The sequence below is a fragment of the Solanum stenotomum genome, chromosome 5 (genome assembly GCF_019186545.1).
Source record: "Solanum stenotomum isolate F172 chromosome 5, ASM1918654v1, whole genome shotgun sequence".
Lineage (NCBI taxonomy): Eukaryota > Viridiplantae > Streptophyta > Magnoliopsida > Solanales > Solanaceae > Solanum > Solanum stenotomum.
The window spans coordinates 5,067,775-5,088,231 of NC_064286.1; the positions used below are offsets into that span (position 1 = coordinate 5,067,775).

Here is a 20,457-nt window from a genome sequence, read left to right on the forward strand (position 1 = left end):
TTTCACAATTAGATCACTACAAAAGTATTAAAGTTATTTTCGTATATATATCATGTATATGTTTGTGTATATCAATTGAAAATCTGTATATGATCTACAAATATACATGATATGTATATGTAATATACATTGTCGAGGTAATGTTTTCCAGATCGATTTAGGTCTAAATTTCGATTCTATACTCATCGAAATCTCCGGCAATGCTCCTTAACGTTTATATATAGCCTCGTGCTCCCGGTGATTCCTAACCACACCCACTTAAAAAACTATTCAAAATCTTCAATTTCGAGTTTAATTGTGATTTCAAGATCAAAAATCGAGTTTAATTTTACATTTGGGCTTTTCATATTGACTTTTTTTCAAGAAGCCCTACTATTGTAAATGGGTTAGGCCCCATTCATATGCAAAATCTAGTTGTGTTGTATCCCACCATAAAATTGTTTTCATGAAGTAATAGTGTAAAAGTTGTTTACATAGTTAATTAGTAATTAATATGTGATTAAAAGTAATTATATCAATTAGAATTGAATGGTAACGAAAAAAATAGGAAGTAATTTGGTATAACATGTTAAATTATAAGGATGGATTTAAATAATATGTGGTGTTTTCGATAGGGAGAAAAATATTTTTCAATTTTCTCAAGTTCGATTGGTCAAGTTTCTCAGAAAATAATATGTGGTCATGTTCTTTAAAGATGAAGAAAATGACTTCTCTAGTGAAAGTAGGGAAAACAAATTTGACAAATGGCATTCACGTTGATTGTGTCTACCCCACCCTCCAATAGACTTCACCGCGATGATGCTATTATTGATCGTTTTCAAAATCTTGATTAAGATAATGTACTTTTGTTATATTATTACCACATTAATGAATTTCAAAAATACTAAAGTTTGTGCTTTGCTATCATAATTATTAAATTTTTTTAAGAATTATTTTATGAATATTAAACTGACCTCGTGATTCACCAAAAAAAAATATCCTTGTTGAACAATAAAAAATAATGAAATAAACAAATCAAAAAGTGAATATTCAAAGCATTAGAGATTCATAGTTAACAAGAAAATCCATAGAAATAATCCCCCCTATAAAATCTTAGTACTTTCCGTTTAATTTATTAATTTTTTTACCTATATATTCCACTTCATTACACAATATACAATTCCTCCACTTCCTAAGTCCAATATTGTCTTATAGTACAAAAAATATAAAAAATGAAGAACAACACTATGAGTTCCATTTCTTCTCATGATTCACAAAATGACATAAATTGTTATCGTGTTTATGTCTCGTTCTGTGGGAAAAATTGTAGTACTGATCCTAATGATAACATGTCGAATTGGATATCATGTTACTACCCTTCAACGAATTCATGGAATACTTATGTCACATCGATTCCAGGTCTTCTGGAGAATCACGTCCTCAAGGATTTCGCGATGATGGTTATTGGTGAGGAAATTTTTGTAATTGGAGGACGACAATGTTACAAGGATGTAATTGGTAGTTCGGAAACTAATAACGTTCACGAAATTGATATAGAAATTCTTCCTTCGGTCCTTAAGTACAATGTTGGTAAAGATTGTTGGACTAAATGTGCACCTTTAGAAACTCCAAGGTTTAATTTTGCATGTATGACTTCTAAAGAGGGCAAAATCTATGTAGCTGGTGGACAAACAACATTTGATGGTGCTAAGGGTACCTCTTTGGCTGAGGTTTATGATCCTATCCAAGATGAATGGAAACAACTACCTAACATGAGCACCACTAGGTACGATTGAAGTGTGTGACTATCTCGTCAAATGATTTAAGTTGTTACGAACTGACTATATTTTTAGTTACTTGTGTTATATTTTGACTCAAAACACTCCTTGTATAGACCTAATTTTTTTGATACACCAAATGGAATACTATTTGGAGTTTCACTACACAACATGTCTAAGTTCTAACAAAGACCATAACAAAAACCAATATAATCTTTCATTATTTTTTTTACAAATTTTAGCCAGTATAATCATTCCATAATATGTGTATATACATTATCAACAATGTATATATAGTATACAATCATTATATATACTTGTTATACAATGAGTATACATGCACCACGATGGTTACAAATGGTACTTAATTATCGCTAGGTGAGTGAAAATCTTGATATCATGCATGTTGAATTGCGTAACCATCTTATCAAAAAGATTATTATTAAAAAGATTACTTGATTAAATTATGTCTTAACAGGTACAAGTGTGTTGGTGTGTCATGGCAAGAGAAATTTTATGTGATCGGGGGATTCGCCAGAAGAGAAAACACTGGCACTCATCAAGGACCCTATATTATGGAAAGAAGTTCTGCTGAGGTGTACGATCCAGAACGCGACACATGGGATTACATGGCGAGGATGTGGGACCTAGATGTGCCACCTAATCAAATAGTGAATATTGATGGGAAGCTTTATAGCTCAGGTGATTGCTTAAACACATGGAAGGGACATATTGAGTCCTATGATGGGAAACACAATTTATGGTACATAGTGGATGGTTCAAGTTCACCAATTTCTATATTAGATGACACACAATATAATTGGCCAAATTTGGAAAGAATGTTTTGCACTATGGCTCCTATAGGAACAAAGTTGTATTTTTTGGCTGGTTATAGGAATATGTTGGGTGATAATTATATATCAAGAACAAGAAGTGAAGTACATGTTTTTGAAACAACAACAAATGGGAATGGATGGAGAAGTTTAATTGAACCATTAGAGGAACAAGGGGAAAAAGAGCTTTGTAGCCATTCTTGTTTTATGAAATTGGATACTTGACTATTCATCTTGGCTTGTTTGCACTATTATTAAATAATCGTCAAAATTATGAATTCAATTATCTATTATTCTTATAGAAAATAGAATTGACAATCGATACTTTGAAGGCAAATGACTTTTCTTTCAAAGCTTGTATAACTAATTAAAATTGTTTTGATTCCTAGGAAATCCACACGCTGATTTGACACCTTGCCGACATGTCTAAGCGTAATTTTGTTGGTCCTTAACAAATAATTATAATCTTTAATAATAAATCTTATAAGTAGATGATGCTATAATAAAACATTCAAGTATATCATAGTGCAACGAGTAAAAGATTTGGAATAAATATGATTTTATTATAATTTAATTCAATAACAAGTTGAATTAAATTAATAGTCTTCTAATTTGACCTCATTTCTAAAATAGCATATATGGCTATATTGAAGTTGTTTTTAATTCGTTACTCGACACGTAATGTTCATATTGAAATTTCAATTTTTATTCAAATTGTTACACAAGATTTATTATCAAAATATAAAATATTTCATATTAAAATATTTTTCATACTAATAATGTATATCATTAAGAATCAGTGAATCTTATTCATTTTACCACATTCTTCGATGATTATTTGGGATCAAAAGTGTTGGAGGGCTTTGGCTTGTTGTAAATTGTCAAAGCATGAAAAGAGGAGAAAGCAAATCAGAGAAATAAAAGTTGGACCCGATCACGTGACCCGACTTGCACGGGTCTCTCGTCTTTTTCTTGGTGGTCCAAATCCTCCCACTTCACTTTTTCTTCCACTCAAGTATTTATATTGGAGATCGATTAAGCTGAAATTATATATAATATGATTTGTTTTTAGAAATAATGTTCTTAATAAAAAAAATCATATTTAGAACTCGAACTAAAAATTTCTAGTTAGAGGTGGAGAAATCTTAATCATCCATCACAATCTATGTTGGTCGCGCCCTCCACTTATTTCTTTGTTTTTTAAAAAAAAACGAAAAGACTCATATATGTCATCAAATTTTGACAAAAGGTTCATCTATGATAATTCATTAAAAATTGGCTCATCTATGTCATTTTCATTTGAGAAAAAGTTTATTCATATCAAACACTGAAGTTTTTTCTCAAAGTTGACATATTTGAACCTTTTTCCTTTTAAAAAAATGATTAATTAATGACGTTACCGAATCATAATTGACCACGTGAAAAAATATTTTGCATAATGAAAAATATTTTTAGTTAACAAATAATGGCATGAATAAGCGTTTTCACATAAAAAAAATGGCATAGATGAGTCAAATTTTAACTAGGAATACATAAATGAGTATTTTTTTAAAATTCGATGACATATTTGAGTTTTTTCCTTTAAAAAATATTTTTGTCTACTTTTACATTTTTCAAATGTTTAAAATGAAATATTTCTGAAAATATGACGTCTTTGTTTACACTCTTCATTTCTTTATGGGACAAAAGGACAAATATACTCTCGAACTATCGAAAATGGTATGCAGATATTCTCCATTATACTTTTGAGACATTGGTGCCCCTGCCGTCCAAAAACTAGTGCATGTATACCCTTTATACTGACGGACATACACGTGTCATAATCTTATCCATCGATCCGACATTTATTAAATATAGGATCGACGAATAAGATTGCACCACGTATCCCTATTTAGTCTTCCGTTAGAGTAAAGGGCATATATGCTCTAGTTTTTGGACGACAGGGACATCAATGTCCCAAAAATATAATGAAAGGTATTTGCATACCATTTACTATAGTTGGGGGTATATTTGTCCTTTTCCCCTTTCTTTTATTAAGTGAAGGCTTGAAGCAGACAGAACCATGACTTTTAAACTTATCATTTAAATAATTTTTAAATCACCTTTTATCATATGTTTAAAATAAAATATTTCTGAAAGATGTTTAGGCATATGTTTAAAAAATAGACTTCTTTAGAGCAGACTGGAAAGTAAGATGGTAAAAAATATTTTTAATTCATAATTTTTTTTAAGAACGCGCAAAATAAAAATATGACAATTAATATAGGATGAAGAGAGTAACACCGAGAAGATTTGACTATTTATATATAAAAAGGGAAAACGTATGATTGTTCTTAAAAAAGATTAGCAGATACTTTTAATTTAGAAATAATTTAATTGAATTTCTTATTTCTTTTTAATGAATAATTTATACCACATAAACATCTATAATTGCATTACAGTTTTTTTTAATTATAAAAAAACAGTAGAAATCAGCCAATAATAATATGCCACGTGTCCACTAAATTAGCGTAACTTTAGCAGTTGTTTCAGTTATGGTTTCTTTGTCTGAGGGAACCAGCGAGCCACGTGTCACGATAATTTCGCTTAATATACCTTGGAAGAATTAAATAAATTTATCAACAAGGTGTGGAGTTTAAAAAATAATTTCCTTTCTTGGATAGAGATAACTATGCATACGAGTTCGATAAAATTGAATAAACTATTTTTTATAAAGGAAAAAAATTTAAATATATTATTGAATTTTGAGAAATTGAATTGTCACTCGTTAAAAGTTTAACTCATTTATGTCATTGTCGTTTGAGAAAAAGTTCATTCATATCATTATTTTTTAACTCCGATTTTGCAGTTGTCTCTGCTCCTTCCGTTATATTTTATTTTGTTATAATTTGACTAAATACATAGTTTATAAAAAATATAATCATCTTTTAAATTTTGTGATCATACTTTAAAAATATGTATAGTGTATCAAAATATTCTTTCAGTCTTATGGCCTTAAAATATGTGATTTGCTATTGTTTATTGAGTTGATTGAAGTTCAGCAATTTAAATTATCAGAATTGTAAAATAATGTTCTATTTTATACTTGAAGAATTTAATTCAAATTTTAGGCAATTATGGATGGGATGAGTTACTTAGAAAAAGAAAACGCTCCCTACTAAAAATATTTTTATATTTAAAATTTTTAATTAAGAAAAAAATAACTTTATTCGCTGCATCGTATTCGTGGTTGGTGTAACACAATGCCAAAGATGATGAATAGAACCAGAAAAAGAGAGCCGATTGTCAATTTTCTGATTTTGCAGTGTGTGCCATAAAAAGACAATTTTAGAAACGACAAAGAAATATGAGAGAGATCACTCATAATAATGCACCTGTCACGATAACCTTAAACAGTACTTGGTTGGGATGCTAATTTGTTATTACTCCCTCCGTTCCTATTTACTTGTCCATATTTCCTTTTTTGGTTGTCCCTATTTAGTTGTCCATTTTGATAAATCAAGAAAGGACAACAAATTTTTTCCTATTATACCCTTATTTACACTTCTTGAAAATTGTAAAAGTGTATGTTGTTTCCCTCCAATTTATTTCACTTTAATTCAAATAAGTGGTTGTAATTTTGAAGTTAAAAGTTGTCATAAGGGTAAAATTGTAACTTCACTGTGCTAATCATTGTTGCCTTAATCTGTGTGCCATTTCTAAAGTGGACAACTAAAAAGGGACGGAGGGAGTAATACATAGTTTTGTATTTGTCTCTTATTATTTATCACATTCTACTTGACTAAGGACTTATAGGCCCTAGGCATCGAGTAAAAATGGTATGTATTAAATGTACTTTTGAAAAGATTTGATGTGTAAAATGGTTTACGTGATAGAGGGGATGTGTAGTGGAGATTTGGGTACAGTATCATGGGGTAAATTGTATGTAAAATTTTAAGACTAAAACTTAATGAATTTGAATTATATATATATATATATATATATTATTCTTATATATAAGCCATAATTGATGTGCTTCTCGTCAACGTGTCTGTAGATGATAATTTGTGATATAACTTTTTTTAGAAAAGATAAATTTAAATAATGATTGATGGTGCTGATGTCTAATATTGGCGGTGGTTATGGGAGAAGACCGTAGATGGTAGTTTGTGGTGGTGGTGATTAAACGAAGTGGTTAATGATAATGATGGTTGACAATAGTGATTGGAGTGGTAGTAATTTGTGGTAAATGATGATGATTGTTTGTGATGACTGGTGACGGTAATTATTGGTAGTTGTGATAATGATAGTTGATGATTGTAATTATTAATGATAGTTGATGATGGTAATGACTAACTGTGATGAACAATAATAATAATAATAATAATAATTGTGATTAAAAATAATTTTGTGATCAATAGAGGATGATAGTTGATAATAATGATAAACCGATGATGACAACTAGCAACAAAAATGAATGGAGTAGTTGAAAAATGTCTTCTATGAAAAATCCTTAAATAGATAGCGCATTAATAATATTACAGTAAATTTTTCTTATAAATCTTAATAAAGAACTTGATAAACTACGTATGTCCAGTGGTCTAAAGTTTGTTCTTGAAAATTGTAAAAGGAGTTATTAGAAGGGAAAATTGTATATAATAGCAAACTATAAATTCAAATTAAATGCTATAAATATAGTTTGATTTAATTGTACCTCATAGCAAATTATTGCTTTTTAACCTCTCTCCTAGTGAATCTCGCTCGCCACTCTCGTTCTCTCCCTCGCCTATCTCATTTTTTATACAAAAATCGCAAATTGTATAAAATGCATTTGTGTTTGTATAAAGCGAGAGAAAATTGTATATATACATATATTTTCGTTCCACTCTCTCCCCTCTCCTAGATCTCGCTCGCCACTCTCCCAGATCTCGCTCTCTCACTTCCCTCTCTCACTTTATATAAAAACACAAATGTATAAAATGCGTGAAAATTGTATATATACATATATTTTCGTTCTCCTCTCTCCCCTCTCCCAGATCTCACTCACCACTCTCCCAGATCTCGCTCGCTCACTCGCCTCTCTCACTTTATACAATTGATCTTTTTGTACATGTATACCAAAACAGATTATATAACTGTTTTCTTTTGTATATGTATAGCGAAATATACATATTTATGTTTGTTGTGGAGCACAATTATGCAAAGTTTGCTATAGCATACAAATATGAATTTTGTGTTTGCTGTATGTGAAAGTTGCTCTTATTAGAATTCATAATCCGTGTACTCATAAAATTCATAGTTTGTGATTTGTTTTGTATTAATTAGATTGCATATTCCCCTTATCAATATCTAATTATTTATCATATATATTAATAGAGTCACACCATCAATCCGTGTGGCCTTACAACACTTCTTTGTAGATGGTATCAGAGACAAAGTATCAAGTAGCGTTACAGATTATGAGTCTTAGGACTACACGAACAAGATCTCCTTGAGAAGACATATATTGGACAAGAAGATCTCCTTGAGCAACTTTATCACTGATGTACTGATAGTATTTAGAATGATAAATGAAATACTGGATCGACCAAACAATTCAATTTTGAAGATATATGTTTAGATACATTAATTTGTCTTTATTATGTCAGTTGAACACTCTAACTCACAAAATAATCATTAAACACCTCCAAAATTTATGTGTCACTGCGATATGAAATATCCACGAAACACAACAACACAAGTTGAAGTGCCTAAATCTACATTTCTCATAGAAAGATGTTTGTCTATCTATCTATCTATTATGCCTTTTTATTTCCAACTAACCATAGTTACCTTCTGAATAAGCAACATTATTCCTAAACAAACTAGTCATTATACCTTGATTATCTACTATAGTCTTCCCCCTTTATCCTCCCCCATTTTCCCATCCCAAAGCTCAAAGCTTTTTCTTCTCCCTCACTCTTTTGTCCACTTCTACAAGAACCCAAGAAAAGCTTTAGCTTTTCCAAGCTACTAGTTAATTAAACTAACCAACTTTTCTCCTTGAAAGTTACCCACCTCAAATCCATCACCCCGACCCCCACCCCACGTCTCCATTTTCATCAACCAAGTAAAGGATATTTCTCTGTTTCTTGAACTATAGCTTCAGATCCTTTGTTCACTTCTTTCAGACAAAATATCAAACAGATAGAGTGCAACAACAAAACCCACCTCAAATTCATCACCACTACCCCCTACGGTCTTGTTGGAGGAAAGCAAAACTGGGTCTTTTTCTGTTTCTTGAACTGTAGCTTCAATCTCTTTGTTGAGTTCTTTCAGGCAAAATATCAAACACGTAGAGTGCAACAATGAGCTGACATTTTGGGTCAATTGGTGATGATACAGAAAGAGATTACTTTGTTTATACTCAATGGGAAGACGACAAATTAATGGTGGTGTTGATTTTTGGGGAATTGTGCCACCGCCGAGTATGGCTCCGGCAGAAGCAAATGGTGGACTAGAAGGAGAAGATCATTGGAGAAACTTTGACAACTCTGTAAATGCTGTATCGTTTGGTTTCGTTGCGACTGCTATTCTTATTTCTATGTTCTTAGTAATGGCGATTTTCGAGAGGTTTCTCCGGCGAAGACCATCGTCGTCCGGTGGTGATCGGAATAGTTCCGATCAAATAAGAGTCCAGAGGAAACTTGATTACCCTTCTCCTGAGGTATGCTTTTATTTTCTCAATTTTTTATTTTGATGCAATGTGTGTGATTCATTTCGTTTTATATGACAGTGTTTAACTAAAGTTAAAATTCATGAAATAACCAAATGCTTTATGCTCACATATCAAAATAATATTAACTCACGAAGAAATTTTAGTAGCTAAGTTAGTTTATTAGTGAGAGTTGAATTATACATTATATAAAATTGGTGATTTTAAACGTGACATAGTAGTTGCTCCCTTCTTTCTAGGGATAAGGGTGAAAAATATCTCAATTTTGGTCGGATTTGCTGTTGCGATATTAAACTTTCATGAGGACCTATTACCTCTCTAGACTATTTAATATCGTGTTTTTTATCCCCTGAACTATTTAATAGTGTATTTTAAAAGTATATATGTGTCACTTGGACACGTTACTATTTATAATTTTGCATTATTTTTTATGTCCACGTGGGCAAATATATATGTTTAAAATACGGTATTAAATAGTTTAGGGAGGTAATAAGTCCTCATGAAAATTTAGTATCGCAACAACAAATTCGACCAAAATTGGGATATTTTTCAGATCCTTATCCCTTCTTTCTATTTGCATTCTCATTAAAATGGTTTGGTTATGTAAAATCTACAAGCTAGAGGTAAGATGATCTATGCGTGTTTTGTCATTCTAGATTGTATTTATGAGATCACATTGAATTTATTATTATTGTTGTCGTTGATTATGTAAAATCCACTTAACTAAAATAACTATGAAATTCTGTTAAAAATAATCAATATCTTTTTTATTATGTTGAAATTTATTATTTTGAAGTAAATATAAAAGCTAAAAACACAATAAAAGAGAAAATCTATTGCATCGTCATTATCAAGATAAAATGAGAAGTTTAAAGTTTAGAACTTTTAAACATTGGAAAATTAGAGCAAGTATTATTTCCTAAGAGAATTGAAATATTTATCATTACCCTTCGTCCATTTTTTCCTTTTTCATATATTAAAAATTGTATATTTATTTTTATTTGTTCGATTAAAAAATCAAACATAACTTATCATTTATAACTTTTTGCATATCAATATGATGAAAAAATACATCTTAAACTATTATTTAAAATTCATATCGTTTGACTCTCAAAAAGAAAATTATGACAACTAAAAAGGAACAACGAAAGTATTAAAAATAGATGACACTTTTACTTGTTCAATTTAGAAAAATAAAAAAATATTTATCATTTGGTTTTTAATGTATTTTTTTAAATATTAAATTTATTATATTCAAAGGATGACATAATAAATTCATCATTTTATTAATTACTTTTTAAGAGATGTATCAAGTCAAATATGAAGAAGTAAAAATGAATGATGGAAAAACAAGTTACTCCTATTATTCTAGATTTTTTATACTAAATTATATGATTGTCTCAATCAAACTATGGAAATACTTTATTTTTAAGGACCGCAATGAGTAGTCTAACTAACTTTTTTGTGACAGTTAATTGCTTTTTGCCTTAATGTCATTATTGCTTCTCACATAATTATGGCTATTACAATAATAACTCATAGCTGGATTATTTGAATGGGATTCTATTCATAATTATCATTTTGTAGACCTTAGTGAATATGAATCATTCTTGATCATCATGTCCTTGGAAAATTTATTTTTGAATTTTTGATTCAATTAATCTAACTTTAACCCTCAGACAAAAAGAAAAAGTTATTAACATTATTCTAGTTAAACATAGTTTGTCATAATTTATCAGACGGGAATCTAAATTAGTTAGGCTCACAAGCTTCGGACAACAATTGCTTAAACCGGAAAAGATAATGTGTCAAGTATCACAAAATATAGAGTGATGAGATTAGGGGCGGATTTAAGAGGGGGTGAGGGTGTTCACTTTATCTCTTCAGTAAAAAAATATATGGTTTATATAAGGTATTTTTGAATTTTAGAAGTTGGCTCAGTGATTTAGGGAATTCAAAATTCACCATGAGGTTCTAAGTTCAAATTTCAGGTACTATATTTTTATTTTTTTAAGACTGGACTTATAAGCTGGTTAAACTAATTTATATACACTACTTTAACTTATATATGCATTTTGGTAAATATTGAAAGTGTTTATAAGCAAAAATCAATCAAAAATTATATAAATTGGTCACTCTCAACTCTTATGATTCTACAACTTCTAAAAGTACTTTTAGTATGATCGAGCCTTTTATAGTTTTATCCCTAATATCGTTTGTAAAACAGTAATTTTAAATTATTTCTCTATTCTATTTTAGTTATTGTCCTTTTTCACCAACTTTTTGTGTAAATAGTTTTAAAGAATATTGCAGACATTTTAGCAGAAAAAAAAAATGCTTATGAACATCTTTTTATCAAATACATTAATGATTTATGTTGTTCGGGCTCTTCAAAAATATCAACATGCATGTACATTTCAAATTTTTAAAGGTAATGCATTTTTTGAGGATTCTATTAAAAATATAATTAGATACTACGAGTGTGCTTTCTCTAATAGCTTAAACTTTTAGATGAGATAGTTACATGCTTCAACATGGTATTAGAGCAGACAAAGGTTCTGAGATCGAATCTCACCGCCACCCATGTCAAAAATAATTTCCACGTGCTTGACTTATGAAAAAAAAAAATCAGGCCCGCACGTGAGGGGTATTGAGAATATAATTAAATAATGAAAATTTGTTATCTCTAATATTTTAAGCTTTTAGATGAGATAGTCATATGCTTCAACATTGTATTAGAGCAGACAAAGGTTCTGAGATTGAATCCCACCGGCTTGACTTATGAAATAAAATCAAGCCCGCATGTGTGGGGGTATTGAGAATATAATTAAATAATAAACATATGTTCTCTCTAATAGCTTAAACTTTTAGACGAGATGGTCAAATAGACGAACGACTTATCATCAAATTCATCACTTCTATCCAAACACGTATTTATAAATTCAACTTCAATACCTTAATATACTTATCGACTATTTTTAATCAGCTAACCCAGAGGGACTCATAATTTTCATAATGAACTTAAATTTATTGGAAACATCTCATTCCTATGTATTCATGCGATTCTTTTGTCTAAAGCCAAATATTTATTAGGCAAGAGGTTGCCATGATGGCCCCCATTGTGTTTTCTGCATGGTACACTACCAAATATAAAAGACTTTTTAGAAAAAGACTTTTCTAGTTGAAGCCCATGTTGTGTGTGTCCCATTTTTATGCATATTAGAAGACATTAAAGCCCCATGATATGCTATTTTATACAAAGAGTTATTCAGAACAATGGTTTTTTGATTGTCATTCTTGTCCCAGCATCTTGACAAAAGAGAAACTATAGCTTCCAATGACATCCCACCATATTTTGACTTTGGACGCCATGATGACATAGGATGAGTTAATGTTGGGATTCAATGTTCTTTTTATAATCGTGGTGTTCAGTTTAACTTGTGTGTATTTCTATTAAATCTACAAGGTACCTGCTAATTTCCCTTAGCAACTAGCAGGTATCGAATAATTTTGTCATTTTTGCCTTTGCTGAAATTTTATAGATGGTGAACCATATTTGACTTCTTCATGTGTTATTCATATTTAGAACCCTCTTAATGAAAATTCTAATAGCATATATAAACAATCTAATTTTCCGTAAAGAGGGTTCGGATGGACCCCTCGGCCCTACGTGGCTCCGCCTCTGTCCTCGAGGTAAGGTGTATCCACCCTTGGGTGCCAATGCTGGGATTCAACATTGTCTTGACATGTTACCTTTTTTGGGAGAAGATCAATGAATTAGGATTTAAAAATTCACAATTTTGAAAGATTTATGAGTGGGAGTATCTGAAGTTTCTGTAGTGGGCTGCATTATGACATATTTATTAATTGTTCCTTTTCAGTTAAGTACACTTGTCTAGTATTCTTCCCAAAATTATTGCTAAAGCTAAGATTCTTTTGCTTTAAATGTTCTAATTGATTGCTAGAATCATGTGTATACCAATGCTTAATAGTGTGGAGCAAATTGTTTTATCAAAAAATATGCTTCTTTTTTTAAAACGGATCCCTATGAGTCGAGGGTCTGTTAGAAATAACTTCACAAGATAGGGGTAAAAGTGCGTACACCCCACCCTCTCCAAGACTCCACTTGTGAGATTATACTGGATATGTTCTTGTTATTGATGTTGCCTGTTTTAGTGTTGCAATTTCTACCATGAGAAATCTAAAACATACTTATTGCCTTTGACTCTAGCCTCTCATTTAACTGGCTACTTCGTCAACTTCTCAATCCCTTATGAGTGTAGCTCACACTTCTACATCTTTTCCTATCTATAGTCAGAGGACTGCTGCTCATAACTATTGGCGGCTTATAATAAGTGAGCTACTATAAGTCTACAAAAGGTTAAATCGCATAGCTAATTAATGTAGATTTTTCTTATACTGACAGTGCATATAAGTTAAATTTCATTTTCTTTTGTTGATGATTCTCACCTATATGTGGAGTTGTCTATATAATGTTCTTCTGTTAATACTTACAGATGACTTTTTACGCGAATGGAGTATCAGTACTGATGCCTGGGGAAGAAGTTCCTACCTTCATCGCGCATCCTGTACCCGCACCTTCTCCTATGGAATGTACATCTCAACCCCTTCATCATCAAAACGACGCGTCTCCTTCAAGTCCAGCCACAACTTCTACTAGTCATAGCTCCAGTTGACAACAATACAGATATGAAATGAAATTTATGGTTGTCACTATCACAAAAACCTCTATGTGAAAGTAGATATTTGATAGGAAAAATGTCCACTCATACATTAAAATTTAAGGGCTTTTTTACCTTGAGGAACTTGTCATTGTATTTACATATAGTGTAATATGATTTGACTACTGGCTTTCTTCACTACTCCAGGATATGTTCCAATTCCAACCCCTTCTTTACATTGAACTAAGATTTTACTAAGGGGTTCCAAATATGAAGAAGTAAACACACGAAGAAATCAAAAGAATTAATCAACTATTTTTTGTATAATTATAAAAGTAAGTTTGATCTTGTATATACGTTTTTCAAGATGGAATTGCCATCACCAATGGAAAACCCAATGATCTCTCCCTCCTACCTTCAAGTGTTGATCTTTGTTTGTTTCGGTGTTGAGGTTCGATCCTATAATTTATTTAGCATAAGAGATTCAAAGAACATTTTAGTACATTATACACATATTTAAGATAGGGTTACTAGATTTTTTAATTAAATTTCGTGTCCAATTAAACTAAGACATTTTTTCTTCTGTTCCTCCTCAAGAGCTCCTACCTTTTTTGCTCTATTGGTGACTCGAACCAACAACCACATGATTGGAGGTGAGAAAACAACAACATACCGTGTGAAGTTCTACTAAGGGGTGTCTGGGGATGCACTATAGTAAAAACAACTTTTACTGTCAATAAATATACACATTAACAAAGAGAGAGCTAAAACCTTTATTGACATTAGTTAATTCTCATTTGATCTAATGCCGATGTAGGTTTTAGGGACATTTACAAAGAGTGTTAATTACCGCTAAAAATACATATTTAGTGATAGTTAAGTTTTTGTCATTAATTAATTGCCGCTAAAGATCAATTTTGGTGTAGTGAGCATAGAGTGTACACAAACCTTATCACTATCTCACACAACAAAACATCTTTTAACGGCAATAAATATACACAATAACAAAAAAGGCTAAAGCCTTTATCGGCATTAGTTAATTGATCCAATGTGGCTAAAGGTTTTAGAGACATTGACAAAAAGTGCTAATTGCAACTAAAATACGTTTTTAGTGCAATTAACCTATTGTCAATAATTAATTGCTGCTAAAGATCATTTTTGGTGTAGTATCATAGAAGTAGAGATGTTATTTATGAAAGACCCTCTCGACTTAAATACAATATAATCTCATATATATATATATATATATATATAAAAAAAGGAAGACCTTAGTATTTAGTGAGTCTCACACACCACAACTAATCAAACTTACCATTAAGGTCCAAAATCTTCAAACTTGTATAAATCCCTCCAGATTTTTTCCTGTGAACACCCGCAAATACCTTCATACATTTTTTCTCATACATAAATTCCCCCAATTTATTCTGCTAAAAAACAGGCAAAAAAATGACCAAATGAATGATAAACAAAAAATACATAACAGAAAATTACAAAGAAAACAACTATTCACTAATGACTCTTAATTTAATTCAATAATAATTGTGCATTGTGTGATCAATGCACATTTTCTACATTCCCAATTAGTGCTACAGATTATTATTTTTTTGCATATATTTGTATATTTCTGTTGCATTTTTTGGGTTTGCTTTTGGGAGCTTAGAGTTTTTTGATTATTGAAAAAAAAAAATGGCCTATAATGATAATCCTTTTGCAGAAGAAGCTAACGTGAATCCGTTTGCGGTACGTCTCTAGCACGATAGATTGGTGCATTGTATCTGTTTTCCAATAGTAGTTGCATTTGTCTCGTAGTTGCCTTTGTTATTCCTCGTTTATTTATTGTGTTTCAGTTATCACATTAGTTCGTTATATATGGTTGTTGCCCCCTTTTTTGTATGTTATGTTTTCCTTATTATTTTCTATGTCCTCTTTACGTTTGTATTGTTACTATGATGTTCGTTACTCGAGCTGAGGTTCTTTTGAAAACAACCTGTCTACCTCCTCGAGGTAGTGGTAAGGTGTATGTACACTCTACCATCTCCAGACCCCGCTTTTGAGTAATTTGATACATTGTTGTGGTTTTTATTTCTAGTTTAGAGGAAAGTGTTGTTCATGTTGGTGTTGTGGTTTTTATTTTATTTTTAGTTGCCTTTTTGTGTTGTTAGAAATGATTAAAATGCCATGGAGTTAGAATATTGTTTTTTTTTTTGATTTATTTTTGTTTGAAAATCTATTGGGTTCGAGCCCTGGAATGAAAAAAATCTTGGTAGGAAGTGTTTCCCTCTTTAATGAACCTTATACAGCATGACATTGGATTGGTTAGTGTCCTGGAATGGTTACCTAACACAGCTCGTAAACCTGAAAAGAATTTTTCTTTGAAAATGTGTATGTCCAATTTGAACTATATCAATGGATCCTGGCCTTGTAACTGCCCAGAGGAAGAGATTAAGCAAAGGATGACAAAATTTGATATGAAACCATAAAGTCGTTTTTAGGTGAAGAGCAGCTTTGCAGTAATAGTAAAGTTCCGTGCAGCCCCTATTCCAGTGCCGAATTTGAACAGTGAAGTGGCGGGACATGACATCTAGGTCACTAGTTCGAGCCATGGTATAAGTAATTAATGCTTGTGTCATAGTAGCTAGCCTATATTATACTCCCTTGAGGTGTGTCCTTCCTCGGACCCTGTGTAAACACGGGATGCTTTGTGGATCGGGTTGCCATTTATTAGGAGCTTCTTTAATTTCATTGAACTAGCTTCTTATGATTATATATATATATACACCTTGCTTATGCATTATTTTACTTACTAAAATGTTCAGAATGGGAGTTCAGCTCGTGGTTCAACAGTCGATATTCCTCTTGATAGTGCAAAGGTGAGACTAGTTAGTTGACAATTTGAACTCTGTATATTTAACTTACGAATGAACACAACAATCGTGTGTTCATTGCGAGAATACAGTTTAATGATCCTTTTTTAACTCGTGTAACTATTCAGGATTTGAAGAAGAAAGAGAAGGAACTACAAGCTAAAGAGGCTGATCTGAAAAGAAGAGAACAGGTAGGCTTGCATAGCACTTTATATGGCTATGTTGCTCGGACTCTTCTAAAATGACAACATGTGTGTGTCGGATTCTCTAAAAGTAGTGCATGTTTGGAGAATCCGACACTGGTGTAACAACATTTTTGGAGAGTCTGGACAACATTCAGTTGCAAATTTGTGATGGACATATTGATCCGTCACAAAAAAAGAAAAGTTTACGAAGGACCATCCATCGGAAACATTTGTCACCGAGTTTTATACACTAGTAATTCTCTGTTTTTTTTGTTTCTTATAGGATGTGAGAAGGAGAGAAGAAGCTTTAGCAGGAGGTATATTTTTTCTCTGTACATTAATATGTTTTTGCGCGCTCTTGAGCTAATAATCAAAGTTTTATTTGACGAAAAATTTGTTCTTTATTTCTGATCTCCCCTTCTTCTTTCAACAGCTGGTGTTGTTATAGAGCATCGTAATTGGCCACCATTCCTCCCAATCATTCATCATGATATTGCGAATGAAATTCCAATCCATCTACAAAAGATGCAGTATGTTGCATTCACTACATTGTTGGGTACGTTGATTTAGTCAGTAATATTCTCAACACGCCCCTTCACATGTTGACTAGATTCTTCTTTTTCATTGAATCAAGCATGTGAAATTACTTTTGATAAAACGTGGTTGGTGAGACTCAAACTCATAACCTTTGTCTGCTCTGGTATCATGTTAAAAGGATATTTGATTCAAGAGTGTCTATAGTCTTAGGAAATTGTTTAGTTAGAATGATTTTCGGACGAGCTTTGGTGCTTCTTCGATTGTTGAATCAGACAAGTATCTTTAACTTCAAACTTTGTGAATTGCAGGTTTGGCGGGTTGTATGGTATGGAACGTAATGGCAACCACTTGTGTTTGGATCAAAGGAGGAGGTTGCTGTTAAACTAAATCTTACAATCTTTTTGATCCTTCAGAGTTGATTTCTCAAACGGTCACTCAACTGAAGACGACTTTCTGAGATAGTAATAACTATTAGTTGAGTGAGCATCAGAGAAATCAACTCTAATCCTTCAGTATAAATCAACTATCTAACTTAACCTTTTTGTATCATTATAGATGTTGGCGCTTGGTTTTTCTCTCTTGTCTACTTCTTAGGTATTCCATCAGCCTACTTTTTGTGGTATCGTCCTCTTTATCGTGCGATGAGGTATTATATTGTTATTGTTTTCTTATAATTTTGTAATGTTCTTCTACCTGTCGATGACTATTTTCTCATATCTATTCTGTTTGCAGGACTGATAGCGTGCTGAATTTTGGGTGGTTTTTCTTTTGTTATGCGGTGAACACACATTCTTCGTCTTTTTCATTTCTTTGTTTGCACTTGAGAGGTGCTTATTGAAGTTAGAGTGCTTACTTGTCGGTTGATGTCAAGTTTGAGTGTTTGTTTATGTATTATATGCCTCTTTTTAATTCAATATGTATTGCAGATTCACATTGTATTCTGTGTCTTAGCCACAGCAGCACCTCCATTCGTCTTCAGGCAGCAATCCATGACGTAGGTTGAGTTTCTTGTGTGTGAAACGAGACTAGTTTGGATGTTTTTCTCGTCTTTTTTCTATAATCGTGGTGTCTGAGTCAACTTGCCCTTTTCTCTTTTGATCTTTTCGACTAACTCCTTTTTACATTCTATGGTTCAACAGTGGTTTCATAAATGCAATTAATCTTATCGGCTGGAATTCGATAGTTGGGGTAAGGCTATGTCGGATTTTCATACTGTTAATTCATATGATCAATCGTCTTCTGAACTTTGCGCGTGTTCAGATGAATGTCAGATCGCGAAAATCAAGAAACTATAGCCATATTGTACTAATTTAAACCTTGATTTTACTTGCAGATAATATTCTTCATTGGTGCTGGACTCTTTGCTCTTGAATCAGTGATCAGCATATGGGTTATTCAGGTTTAGTTTATTTGCCCCTTTGTCATTTCTTCTAGTATTGCTCTTACCAACAGGTCGATCCAGGATTTAAACTTGATAGGTTCATCCCGTAAAGTTCTTAGTAGTGAACACGTTGTAGTTTCATGTTGGCTAAATCCATACATAGATAGACACTTAAAGTTGATACCAATCATTTAGATAGATACCTTAACTATCCTTGTGAACAAATAGACACTTCAAATTGGTTGTGTCATGTGTACACACTCGGATCAACGGAAAATTACACAGTTTATACATAGTTAAAAAAAAAATTATTCTTGTATATATAGTAGATATTGAACCTCCTTTGACTTCTTCGTGTGTTTACTTCTAGCTCCTCCAAAAAGTTATTTTTCATGTTAAAGTGGTTATTCTTATTCGCATACTGGATTTAGTTGAACGTGTAGCATCAAAACCGTCTCTGCTCTTACCTAACACCTTTCCTGATCTACAATATGCAGCAAGTGTTCTCATATTTCCGAGGGAGTGGAAAAGCCGCGGAGATGAAGAAAGAGGCTGCAAGATCAACGATTAACGCAGCCATGTGAGAGCGAGAAATTCGTGGAGTTTTGAACTTTTGTCAAGTGTATTCTTTCATTGTTTCTTCTCACACCTTAGCCTTTTAGATGAGCTTATTTTTTTGTTGTTAATGTGACTTCTCAAGTACATACATAGTGGTGTAATGGCCTTTGGCTATACTAGTGTTGTGTTAATTCTTAAAATCTCAAAACTATTTTTCACATAACTAATGTTAATTGGTACATTTTCCCCTTCTCAGGGAGTTTTTTTGCATTCTATAGGAACAAAGTTGTATGAATATAGAGAGTTATGAAATTGTTCGATTTTTAGTTTCTACAATGTGCGTGTTTGGTGTCAATCAACAATGAGAACTGAACTCACATCTATACCTCGAAATGAAAAAAATTACTCAAGGTGATATTATATTAAGTGTTTGTCGTCCCACATCAGTAGAAAATGAGAAGTAGAGAGTTGAGAGGCAGTATAAAAGACGAGGTTTGTGGATAGAGTAAAGCATACCTTTCTCGGCCTTTTGGCTAAGATCAAGTGTAGTATCTGTTCTTATCAGTTTAATATCTGATATGTGGGTCATTGACTCACATGATATTAACTCAATTTTTTAAGGGGGGAGGTCCATCAAAGTAGCTTGCTACTTGGGCCTTCATGAGTCGCCTAGGTTTTGCACTATAGCCCAGGCCTGGCGCACCCCACCAATTCAAGTTAAAATATTTGTGTGAATTAAGCAAATATCTTATAAAAGCAAAATAATCACAAACATATATCCTTTTATATACATGAACTAAATAATTATACTATATATACCCCTTAATTAATTTTGTTTAACTAATACTAAATGAGTATCATATAATGTATTGGTATCATTGAGGTTAATAATTTTACTTTATATATAATATATATATTCTTATAGTATCATTGACTAATGAGTAATTTCTGAACAAGAAACATTAA

At 31.9% G+C, this 20,457-nt stretch overlaps 3 protein-coding genes and 1 non-coding gene across 4 annotated transcripts; all 4 read left to right on the top strand.

The window, feature by feature from the left end:
• Positions 1-1,211: 1,211 nt before the first annotated feature.
• LOC125865484 (F-box/kelch-repeat protein At1g16250-like) lies at positions 1,212-2,815 on the top strand. Its single transcript, XM_049545683.1, has 2 exons — positions 1,212-1,765; positions 2,236-2,815. The coding sequence occupies exons 1-2, from the start codon at positions 1,212-1,214 to the stop codon at positions 2,813-2,815; spliced, it is 1,134 nt and encodes a 377-aa protein (XP_049401640.1).
• A 5,610-nt stretch (positions 2,816-8,425) lies between these two features.
• Positions 8,426-14,166, top strand: LOC125865752 (uncharacterized). Its single transcript, XM_049545984.1, has 2 exons — positions 8,426-9,275; positions 13,802-14,166. The coding sequence occupies exons 1-2, from the start codon at positions 8,979-8,981 to the stop codon at positions 13,979-13,981; spliced, it is 477 nt and encodes a 158-aa protein (XP_049401941.1). The 5' UTR covers positions 8,426-8,978; the 3' UTR covers positions 13,982-14,166.
• A 1,265-nt stretch (positions 14,167-15,431) lies between these two features.
• Positions 15,432-19,517, top strand: LOC125865750 (secretory carrier-associated membrane protein 2-like). The gene is made up of 12 exons (XM_049545983.1): positions 15,432-15,706; positions 16,783-16,836; positions 16,959-17,021; positions 17,299-17,332; positions 17,449-17,571; positions 17,861-17,923; positions 18,108-18,198; positions 18,285-18,330; positions 18,479-18,546; positions 18,692-18,740; positions 18,886-18,951; positions 19,431-19,517. Exons 1-12 carry the CDS (start codon positions 15,653-15,655, stop codon positions 19,515-19,517), a joined length of 798 nt encoding a protein of 265 aa, XP_049401940.1. The 5' UTR covers positions 15,432-15,652.
• Positions 19,518-20,003: 486 nt separating this feature from the next.
• On the top strand, positions 20,004-20,199 carry LOC125866450 (U2 spliceosomal RNA). Its single transcript, XR_007446508.1, has one exon. It is a non-coding gene; the product is annotated as a U2 spliceosomal RNA (small nuclear RNA).
• The last annotated feature ends 258 nt before the right edge of the window (positions 20,200-20,457 follow it).

Excerpts from the sequence above, each read along its gene's own strand:
- LOC125865484 (XM_049545683.1), top strand. The coding sequence starts at position 1,212 with ATGAAGAACAACACTATGAGTTCCATTTCTTCTCATGATTCACAAAAT. Across the intron at positions 1,766-2,235 it reads CCTAACATGAGCACCACTAG|GTACAAGTGTGTTGGTGTGT; the intron begins GTACGATTGAAG and ends ATGTCTTAACAG.
- LOC125865752 (XM_049545984.1), top strand. The coding sequence starts at position 8,979 with ATGGGAAGACGACAAATTAATGGTGGTGTTGATTTTTGGGGAATTGTG. Across the intron at positions 9,276-13,801 it reads TTGATTACCCTTCTCCTGAG|ATGACTTTTTACGCGAATGG; the intron begins GTATGCTTTTAT and ends TAATACTTACAG.
- LOC125865750 (XM_049545983.1), top strand. The coding sequence starts at position 15,653 with ATGGCCTATAATGATAATCCTTTTGCAGAAGAAGCTAACGTGAATCCG. Across the intron at positions 17,022-17,298 it reads ATCTGAAAAGAAGAGAACAG|GATGTGAGAAGGAGAGAAGA; the intron begins GTAGGCTTGCAT and ends TGTTTCTTATAG. Across the intron at positions 18,741-18,885 it reads GCTGGAATTCGATAGTTGGG|ATAATATTCTTCATTGGTGC; the intron begins GTAAGGCTATGT and ends TTTTACTTGCAG.